This window comes from Ipomoea nil, unplaced genomic scaffold (assembly GCF_001879475.1).
Source record: "Ipomoea nil cultivar Tokyo-kokei standard unplaced genomic scaffold, Asagao_1.1 scaffold0656, whole genome shotgun sequence".
Taxonomy (NCBI): Eukaryota; Viridiplantae; Streptophyta; class Magnoliopsida; order Solanales; family Convolvulaceae; genus Ipomoea; species Ipomoea nil.
This window is the reverse complement of record NW_017617084.1, coordinates 1,149,027-1,160,917: the sequence shown is the minus strand read 5'-3', so window position 1 is coordinate 1,160,917 and position 11,891 is coordinate 1,149,027. Positions and strand designations below refer to the sequence as shown.

Sequence of the window (11,891 nt, the reverse complement as noted above, 5' to 3'; positions counted from 1 at the left end):
GACGTCATTTTGGACCAGTATCTCGGGCTTTGTATGCACTCTTTTGGGCATAGCTCTCCGAGCAATAACACTACTATTTTTCCACCCCGTTCTATATTTTGTATCCGATTTGTGGTGGACCTAATCCAGATAAAACCATTAATAATGATAAGTGATTAATCTGGCACTTTATATTAAATTAAGTGGATTAATCACGAATTAATACTATACATAACCATATAGACATTTCTTCCTTGGTTCCTTGGCTTTATGCATGATTGTTTAATTGGGAGTATACTACATACTTAAATATTCGATTATAGACACGTGAGAAAAAAACTTATCACTACGTTACAACATATATTTACTCACGCAACAACAAAACTAATTGAAAGCAGCGTGATGTAACATAGCATGGGTCCTTCACTCCTTTCTAATTTAATATATATATCTTACGTACATGACACAACAACTTAGTATTCCTTATTGGCCAGGTTTAGCTTGCATGTAATAAGTGTTTCACCATAATTCTATGGTCCAAAACTAACAAACAAAAAGGTAAAGTCCCAAGATTTTTTTATATATCATATACAAATTCTACGTAGTCCGAATCATGCAACTATTTCAAATATTCATTCAATATGAAAAAAAAAATTAAAAAATCCAGATTATTGGTTGGTACGTAGCCAAGAAAGTTTCTAAAGGACAAAAAAAAATAAAAATAAATAACTTAGAATTAATTTCATTTTTGGTCCTAGATTTATAGGTGATAGTCCACTTTTAGTCCTTTTTTATTAGAGCATCCTCATTTAGTCCTAGTATTATTGTGGCATGACCATTTTTAGTCACCATTCAACAAAATCGTTGAAATGTCGTTAAATACAAAAATATTTCAATCTTTTTTATACAAAGTATGTTGAACCGCTATATTTTTTATGTTTATTTTTTTTTTTTTTAAAAAAATCATAATTGAAGACCAAAATGATCTTGTATTTAACGATATTTAAGCTGTTTTGTTGATAAATGACCAAAAATGGTCATGAAACAATAATACTAGGACCAAAAGTGGATGTTCTAATAAAAAAAATGACTTAAAGTAATTGACACCTATAAATTTAGGACAAAAAATGGAATTAACTCAAAAAATTATGATCTAAGAAAGGAGATAATAAGGAAATCCAAGCTAGGATGGTTTGATTTATTTTTTCAACAAAATTGTTTAATTCCTAAAATTAGGTCATGGGTGTCCCTCTATTTAAGAAAATTAATTTGAACTTTTATATATACATAATACGTTTGATATCCCCACCAATGTGAACTTTCAATCTTACAATTGTGCTAGTATGTAATTCGCTTATCAATCATATCGCCTCAAGCTTCTATGTTGAATTCAAGGGCGGAGCCAGAAATTCGGTTGAAGGGGGCAAAAGAGTAGGGGCGGATTTAGAAAATTTTTTTAATAGGCGAAAGATTAAAACAAAAGAAATAATGTAAAAAAATAATAAATAAATTACCTAAGAAATATAGTTGTAAATATTGTTGGATATGGGCGAAAAATAAAACACATCAAAACTTTATAAAAATATTCATAACAAAATATGAAGCATAATTAATTTGATAAAATAATTTGAACAGAAAACACATTATAAATTACACATCTCATTATTAATATAAAAGAATGTTATATATATATGTGTGTGTCTGTGACCTGTAAAATTATGTTGATACCAAGGATTCAAACCATTGACCTTTATTACCAAACATGTATTCTGTCAACTAATCTAACTCATTTCTTATTTACATTTAATAATTTTTTTTATACTAATACTAAATCCTGTACTATATATACATATATACATACAAATATTATATATGGGGTACGAGTGGAGTGAGGGGCAGCTGCCCCCCTTTGACTCCGTCCTTGGTTGAATTGAGCTTTAATTTCATTATTATACCAATCATATGAACCACATTTATTGTTAAAGTCCCCTTTATTAGAATGTGAATTTTATGGAATGATTTCAAGTCTTTCGTAATGATCTCTCTTTTCTTTTAATTGAAGTGTAGTATTGAAAAAAGTAATTGTCATACGTAAAGGGATGAGGAAGAGTTTCAGCAGAAGAGAACAATTTGATCAACAAAAATAAAGCTATCAAAAAGATCATATCGTGAATAGATCAGATTGTCCTTAGCTTCATCCTTTTTTTCCCCATTATATCAAAATCGCCCATAATTCACATTTCAAACTTTCAAAGAAATAAATTATATTTAATTTTAATTTTTTTTTTTATAAAATAAGTTATAGATAGGACCAAACCTTAAACTACGTACTTTAATTTGGGGTACGTGTAAATTAATGTAAAGAATTGAAGTCAAATTGCATGGTTGTCTCCAACATTGGTGTTCCAAACCCGGCCGGCCGGCCTCTTCAGTCTTGATGCTGACAACTCAAAATACAAAAGTGAGGATGCAATTGACAACACAATAGCCTTAATTTAGTGGTGATAGATGAACCGGTAGGGTTTCAATTGATCGAGGTCTTTTGATCACGTGGTCACTATTTATTAACATGTATATATATATCAATTCTCAACTGTCTTGTAGTGTGATGACATATCGATTACTACTCCAAATGGGTGGTCGTTCAAATCCTGAGGTGAAAATGCTTGGATATTGGTTTATTAAATGAGAAGTTTTGCCTTAAGACTTATTTTCATAAATAAAGTGAAGATTCGATTACTGCTCCAAATATTAAAAATTTAGCCAATTTAGTTTTGAATCGCAAAACTAGATTAGCTCAATTGGTACAACACGTTCTATTTTTTGAAAAGTTAAGATAAAGGGTGAGGAGACACTTTTTTTTAGTCACTCGGAAGGAGAGACCTCACTTCCAAAAAAAAAAAAAAAAAAAAAAAAGTGAATGAGAACACATAGTTAATGGTCAAAAGAATACGTCTTGGTCTACAAACACCCATCATGCATGTATTCTAACAAAACCTTCTAGAAGAATGCAAGAGGATTCACAATCAACATAACGTAACTATATACCCTAAGCATGAGGATTGATTAAGTACTACTTCACTAGCGAAGCCTTATCCATTAGCATGTACTTAAAGAATGATTCACAAACGTAATACTCCATCAAACGTAAAATAAAATTTATAATTTATGATTTATCTACTTAAAGAATGATTCACAAGTCACAACAAAAATCAAACGTAAACCCTTATTTTGAATAAATAAATGACTTTTATCAATTTAATCAAGTCAATTGGCTTTTAGCACACATGTTAGCCATCATTAGGAGTCTTTCCACTAACGCAAGGACGTGAAATTTTCCATTACTTCAACAGTGTATATATAATATACGCATACAATATTCTTATCTATAATTCAAAAATTAAATAAATTAGGGAAAATTACACTTTATTTTCAAAAAAAAAAAAAAAAAAAAAAAAAGGGAAAATTACACTTTCATCCCTAAATGTTTGTCGTACTCACTTTTCACCCTTAAACTATCATTGGTACTGCACTTTTCATCCTTTTATTAACTTTTTGTGCTTACTTTTCGTCCCTAAAATGTACTAAAGTTGCAAATTTCACTCTAATAATGTTTTGTTAGTAAAGAGACGAAAAGTGCAACGCCCACCAAAGATAACTTAGGGACAAAAGGTGAGCATGACCAACAATTAGTAATAAATTTTACAATGATCATATAACTTATGGACGAAAATTGCAATTTTCTCAATAAACTATATCCATAATCCATGAAACTAGTGTTGTAGTAATCAGCAAAATGAGGTAGCTAACCCAAACGATATCCCATAGTGCGAGTCCGGCATATATTATTGTGGACCTAGTCCATGTAGTAGTGTGGTCCATAAAGTAAGTACCATTCTAATTATACTTTAGTTTCATTTGATAGTATTGTTCTGTTTTTCAGTTTCATTTTCTATACTCACTAGTTTCATTATAGGAATACTAAAGTATCATTTTAATTCCACTACAGTTTCATTTGACAATATACATTATTGTATGAGCTTTATTTTTTAGTTTCATTTTTCACACACACTAGTTTAATTATAATAATACTACAGTATTATTTTAATTTCACTCCACGTTCATTTGACAATATATGTTATTGCATAGTTCTGGATTTTAATTTCGTTTCCACACCACTAATTTCATTTTAACAATATTAAAGTATCATTTTAATTATACTACAGTTTCATTTGACAATATACGTTGTTGAATGCGTTGTATTTTTTAGTTTCATTTTTCACACACTAGTTTCATTTTAGCAACACTAAAATATCATTTTAATTCTACTACAATTTCATTTGACAACTATAATTCACATGGCACTATGAAACATGTTACAGTGTATAACAACCGTGCAAGTCCCTGCTTAGTTTTGTGTCAGAAAATTGAGTTAATACCCAAAATAGTCCCTCGACTATGTCGTAATTATCAATTTGGTCCTCGATTATCATTCTTACCCAATTAAGTCCTCAATTATACAATTTTTACCTAATTTAGTCCTTTGTCAATTTGACTGTTTGTTGATTGTCAAAAGTGGAAATAAAGTTGTAATTTTACAAGTTTTCTCCTTCCTCCTCATTTAGCAGCGCCAAACTATTAGCAATAAGTTCCGGTTGGGTTCTAAACCTGTCAGTATCGAAGTAGTGGTTATGCATCGGATAGCCCATGAATTTGATTTCCAACGATTTTTTGACGATCGAAATCTAATCGGAGTGTATTGCTGCATGGTTTGGCGCTGCTAAATGGAGAGGAAGGAGAAATCTTGTAAAATTATAATTTAATCCCGACTTTTGACAGTCAACAAACAGTCAAATTAATACAGAGGACTAAATTGGGTAAGAATTGTATAGTTGAGGACTAAATTGGGTAAGAATTGTATAGTTGAGGACTTAATTGAGTAAAAGTTACATAGTTGAGGACTTAATTGGGTAAGAATGGTAATTGAGGACCAAATTGGTAATTATGACATAGTCGAGGGACCATTTTGGGTATTAACTCCAGAAAATTTATTTAACTGAGAGATTTCGTGTTTTATTTTTAGTAAGTCAATTTTTCTAGATAATACTTGCCACAAAGTGCAACGAGTATTAGTCTTATCTTATACTCGAAGTGTGGCGGCAATAAAAATTATCAAAAGGGAAAAAAAAAACATAGCATAAAATAAAATAAAATTTAAAGAAATAAAAAACATATAAAGGTTGGTACCATATTTGAAATAACAAGTTGAAAGCAGTAGTGGTTTGCCTAAAATTGTTAGAAAAAATTGGTCCCCATCGTTTTTTCGTGACTTTCCGACCTATTCACAAACTTTTGACACATGGTTATTATTTATTAACATGTGCTATTTTTCATATTTAACCAAAAAAAAAGTTAACACCGAAGTTAAATATAATCACTTTTAAATAATTGTAAATTAAAACTGTCCAAATTAAAGGTTTGAACACCTAATTTGAAAATGCCACTGGCCTAATCCACTATAATAATTTTAGTTTATTTCCGCCACTTAATTACTGTAATTATTTGTCTATCAATGATGATATGATATGCTGATTTTATCAACTATAAATTAAAAAATATATATATATACTCTTATTTTAAAAATATTTTAATATAATTAAAATGTTAACATTGAGTATTAATATTGAGCACATATTTTTGCACGTCACGCATATAAAATGCTAGTGCGTGTGTCTGTAAACCTATGGAAAAATCCAAACCATTAATCTGTAATATCTTATGGATAGAAAATCAAGTAAAAAAAAAAGTGGGGTTATTTTCATAAATATTGCAAATTTTTAAAATTTATAATATTTATGAAAACGATCACATCCTTTTTTCTTTATTTTCAACCGTTAGATCTAATAGATCAATGGTTTGGATATGTCCACAAAATCAACTACCACCTCGACAAGGAAGCAATGCATGCATGGAAGAGGTCAACTCGGCTAAGGCAGCTAAGGCAAGTATTTTTGTAATAGACTAGATTTATTTTGCCTTATTTGTAGTTTCATGTTTTACAATATATTTTAATACACACAATTATAATATGCTATTAATAATACTATCACAGATTTGATTTTATCTGAAGATGAGAAAAAGAATTTTACACTTAGGGAGATAGAAATAATGTTTTCGGCTATGGGAAAGAGTTTGAAAGACTTTTCGTGCACGTCGGTACCCGATTTAGAGAATCATGCTAGAACCACCAATCGGTTGATACAATTCAAGAGAAATTAGCATATGATATAAATGTCATGATGGAAGAGAATGATATTTTGGTGCAACAACTAACTGAAGAGCAAATGGCTATATATGACAACGTATTGCAAGACGCTGAGAATAATGTTAGAGGACTTTTTTTGTTTGTGGATACAGTGGAACTGGAAAAATATTCTGGTGGAGAGCATTGTGTTCTGCTTTAAGGTCAAAGGGTGAGATAGTTTTAAACGTTGCATCAAGTGACATAGCTTCTCTTCTACTACCAGGAGGAAGAACTGCGCATTCAAGATTTGCAATACTAATAGCTATTAATGAAGATTCAACTTGCAATATCAGCCAGGGTCAAACACTATCCAACGTGGGTTTGTTTTTTAAGAGGCCGGTTTTTAATCATGGTCAAATGTATGTAGCAGTATCAAGAGTTACTAATCCTAAGGGATTAAAAATTCTTATTTGCGATGAAAATGTACAAACTCAAAATACGACTACAGATGTCGTATATAAAGAAGTATTCAATAATGTCTAATAAATTTCAAATAATTGATTACCCAATTTTTTTTATAGTATATATATATATATATATATATATATATATATATATATATATATATATATTAATATGTATACATATTGTCGCACCGCATAGCTTCTCTTCTACTACCAGGAGTAAGAACTGGGCATTCAAGATTTGCAATACCAATAGCTATTAATGAAGATTCAACTTGCAATATCAGGCAAGGTAACTTGCAATATCAGCCAGGGTCAAACACTATCCAACGTGGGTTTATTTTTTAAGAGGCCGATTTTAAATCATGGTCAAATGTATGTAGCAGTATCAAGAGTTAGTAATCCTAAGGGATTAAAAATTCTTATTTTTGATGAAAATGTACAATCTCAAAATACGACTACAAATGTCATATATAAATAAATATTCAATAATGTCTAATAAATTTCAAATAATTGATTACCCAATTTTTTTATATTATATTATATATTATAATATGTATACATATTACCGTACACCGCACGGGTGCAAATACTAGTCACTTTTAAATAAGGGAAAATGACACTTTTTCCCCCTAAGTTATATATTTATAGCACTTTTTCCCCCTCAATTATTTATGTAAGCACATTAGCCCCCTCAATTATTTTAAAAGTGGTGATTTTTCCCCCTAATATATTAAATTGACATTTCTACCCTTAAAGTAAACATTTTATTTATTTTACTTCTCCAACAAATTATTGCGTATATGTAGCGATTACCACGGTTCGGTACGAACTGAACCAGACACTATAGCAATCGAATTAAAAGTTTTCGGTTATGATTCAGATCTAGAACTCAATATTTGGATTTCAATTTATTAAATTTAAGAATAAAAAAACTGGATCATGAACCGTGAACCGGCGGTTCCGGATCCGATTCGCGATTTTGAACCGTATTTATTTTAAAATTTTATTTTTTATTTTAAAATAGTCTAAATTCAACAATAAATATATTTTATTTTTTCAGTTCGGAACATGAACCGACCATTCCAGTTCGCTATTTTAATAAACTCTAAATATCGCGTTTTGATTATAAATTGTAATTGGGATATTTTGGTTTGGTTGCTAAAGTATCTGTTTGGTTTGAACCAAATTATAGTAATAATTTGTTGGAGAAGAAAAATAAATGAAATATTTTTTTTAAATATTTATTTTAAGGGTAAATATGTCCATTTAACATTTCAGGGGGAAAAAGAGCCACTTAAATAATTCAGGGGGAAAAAATGCTATAAGTATATAACTCAGGGGGAAAAAGTGCCATTTTCCCTTTAAATAATTGTAAATTAAAACTGTCCAAATTAAAGGTTTGAACACCTAATTTGAAAATGCCACTGGCCTAATCCACTATAATAATTTTAGTTTATTTCCGCCACTTAATTACTGTAATTATTTGTCTATCAATGATGATATGATATGCTGATTTTATCAACTATAAATTAAAAAAACATATATATATATACTCTTATTTTAAAAATATTTTAATATAATTAAAATGTTAACATTGAGTATTAATATTGAGCACATATTTTTGCACGTCACGCATATAAAATGCTAGTGCGTGTGTCTGTAAACCTATGGAAAAATCCAAACCATTAATCTGTAATATCTTATGGATAGAAAATCAAGTAAAAAAAAAGTGGGGTTATTTTCATAAATATTACAAATTTTTAAAATTTATAATATTTATGAAAACGACCACATCCTTTTTTCTTTATTTTCAACCGTTAGATCTAATAGATCAATGGTTTGGATATGTCCACAAAATCAACTACCACCTCGACAAGGAAGCAATGCATGCATGGAAGAGGTCAACTCGGCTAAGGCAGCTAAGGCAAGTATTTTTGTAATAGACTAGATTTTTTTTGCCTTATTCTGAATGTAATGTTATAGATGATTAATAAAAAGTTATTTTGGGGTTGAGTTGAGTTTTTAATACTAGTAATTTTACTCCTAAAAAAAAATTGTTAACTCCAACTATTCGGCTGTATGTAATAAAAAATCCTTTTCATAGATAATTTCAACCTTATAGTAAGAGTATAGGTTTCGGCGTCATCAAAATTGGAGAAATTGTTAGGAACAACATGTATTAAATTTTGATAATACCAAACTTAGGAGTTTTGACCCCCCCCCCCCCCCCAATCTTTTTATTTCCTAGACTTAGGATAAGTCTACTCAACATTCGAATCTTAACCGAATGGTTAACCGAGTGACTAAATGTAACACCCCACTTTTCTAACTCTTAATTACATCTCTAAACAGACATTAACAATACTAAGCAGCGGAAAAACTAAAAGATAAATAGTGGGAGTGTCACCGCCACAACCACCACTCTTTGGTGATTGCGATGAGATAAGGATTGCAATTTCAATTCCAACACAATAGAGATTACAGAACAGTATTCTAAATACACAGCGTGAACTAATCCTATTAACTAGGTAAGCCATAAATAACTAATATAATATAAAGACTAGTCAACATAACTAATACAAATAATAATGTAAATAATAACATCTCTAACACACCCCCTCAAGCTCAAGAGTGGTGAGCAACAATGTTGAGCTTGTCACGTAGAGCTGCAAAGCGGGGCCCTGGTAATGGTTTGGTAAATATGTCCGCAAGCTGATCCTTCGTCGAAACAAAATTAACAACCAAGTCACCCGAAGCCACCTTGTCTCGAACGAAGTGAAAATCAATCTCCACATGCTTGGTCCTGGCATGAAACACTGGGTTGGCACAAAGATAGGTAGCACCCAGGTTATCGCACCAGAGTGTGGACGGCTCTCCCGAATGTAGCCCAAGTTCACGAAGAAGTGAAACAACCCAGGTTACCTCAGCTGACACGTCGGCGAGAGCTTTATACTCAGCTTCAGTCGAGGATCGGGCGACTGTGCGCTGTTTCCGAGATAGCCAGGAGATGAGGTTGTCACCCAGGAATACAGCATACCCACTAGTGCTTTTCCTGTCGATGGGACAACCGGCCCAATCTGAGTCCGAAAAACCGTGTATAGTCGACGAAGCAGAAGCGGAAAGACGCAAACCGTACGAGATGGTTCCTTTGACGTACCGTAGCACACGCTTCAATAGACCCCAATGATCACTGGACGGCGAATGCATAAACTGACACAGTCTATTGACAGAAAAGGATAGGTCCGGGCGCGTGATAGTTAGGTACTGAAGTGCCCCAACTAGACGCCGATACTGCGTCGGGTTGTCAAACGGTTCATCCGACGGAGTTACTGGCTGAGTGACTGAAGCGGGAGTTGCCAAAGGCTTGCAATCCATCATTCCGGCACGGTTGAGAATGTCTTTCATATAGCGTTGCTGAGATAGAAGCAGTCCTGACTCTACTTCCAAAGTCTCGATCCCGAGAAAGAAACTAGGTGCTCAAAGATCACGAATTTTGAAAGTTGTGGACAAACGCTGTAGCAACTGAGAGATAAGAACAGAGTCGTTCCCCATCATTATTATGTCGTCGACATAAACTAGCAAGTACACGCGTGATGTGCCAGCAGAATAGTGAAACAGGGATACGTCTGTTTTGGAGGATAAGAAACCTGCAGAGATTAAAAAGTCATGTAAGCGCTTAAACCAAGCCCGGGGAGCTTGTTTAAGTCCGTAAAGCGACCGCTGAAGATGACACACATGATCTGGGTGTGTCGGGTCTTCATACCCCGGTGGCTGCTTCATGTAAACCGTCTCAGCTAAATGCCCATTTAAGAAAGCATTGTGGGCGTCCAGCTGTCGCATAGTCCAGTTGCGAGACACGGCAAGAGAAAATAATAGGCGAACGGTGGTCGGCTTGACCACAGGACTGAAAGTATCAAAGAAGTCCTCTCCGGCTACTTGATTGAACCCCTTGGCCACAAGTCGAGCCTTGTACCGCTCAATCGAGCCATCAGCATTCCGCTTGGTGCGGAACACCCACTTGCAACCCACTATATTCATGTGTGGTTCTGCCGGTATGAGTTTCCAAGTGTCGTTATGTATAAGAGCATTGAACTCTTGATCCATAGCATCCCGCCACTGCGGATGCCCTACCGCCTGTGAGTAACAAGTTGGATCAACAGACACGTTTAACGCCTGAAATGGCTCATCAGTGCCTCGGGTTTGATGCCTAAGCCGCATTACATGTGCACGTTCTTGAACCTGTGTCCGCCGTTTTCGGATTCAAGCCCGAGGTGGCTCGGTTTGAGCCGAAATTGGCCCTTCTATGGCCAAGGGCGGTGATTCCCGAGCCAACGGCGTTGGACTATTAGGTTGAACACGTGCTACTGTGCTACTGTGTCAATTGCACAGGCTAAAAGGGTAAAACTAGAAATACGATTAAGTCTGGGTACTAAATATAAATAATGGAAACGTAAGGGGGAAAAACGTCACCCCAAATAGTCTACATCAATCTTCAAACATAAAGTCAAAGTCTAAAAATCCATACATAACATCAATGGTACTAGAGTTTAGATATCTCTATCTACGAGACTAATCTAACTCGACTTCTTCACACTGCTGGGCCCACCTGAAAGGGGTTTTGCAAGCAACACATAGACAAATAGGAAAACACCCGTTAGCACGAAGCTAAGTATAACCACACTCAACCCTGTAAAGCATTCTAGCATATACTTTGAAAACATTTGATATCTTTATAGCAATAAGCTAATCTCAAATCATCTTAAGATTTATCACATTCTTTCTAGATGCTTGCACCCTATAATAAGAGGATTGTATAAGTCAAACCTCTTATTATACAATCTCTTATGATGCTCTATTCGCATGCAATCACGTATAACATTATGATCATACTTCTCATGCAATCTAATGTAGTGATATTCATACTCATGTGCAATCTAGTGCAACAATATAATCATACTCTTATGCAATCTAGTGCGACAATATACTCATACTCATATGCAATCTAGTGCAATAATAAAATCATACTCTTATGCAATCTAGTGCAACAATATAATCATACTCATATGCAATCTCGTGCAACAATAAAATCGTACTCTTATGCAATCTAGTGCAACAATATACTCATACTCATATGCAATCTCGTGCAACGATATAATCATACTCTTATGCAATCTAGTGCAACAATATACTCATACTCATAT

At 33.1% G+C, this 11,891-nt stretch overlaps 1 protein-coding gene across 1 annotated transcript; it reads right to left on the bottom strand.

Annotated features, from left to right (window-relative positions):
* Nucleotides 1–9,315: 9,315 nt before the first annotated feature.
* Nucleotides 9,316–10,095, bottom strand: LOC109174716 (uncharacterized mitochondrial protein AtMg00810-like). Its single transcript, XM_019323972.1, has one exon. The coding sequence runs from the start codon at nucleotides 10,093–10,095 to the stop codon at nucleotides 9,316–9,318; it is 780 nt and encodes a 259-aa protein (XP_019179517.1).
* Nucleotides 10,096–11,891: the final 1,796 nt, after the last annotated feature.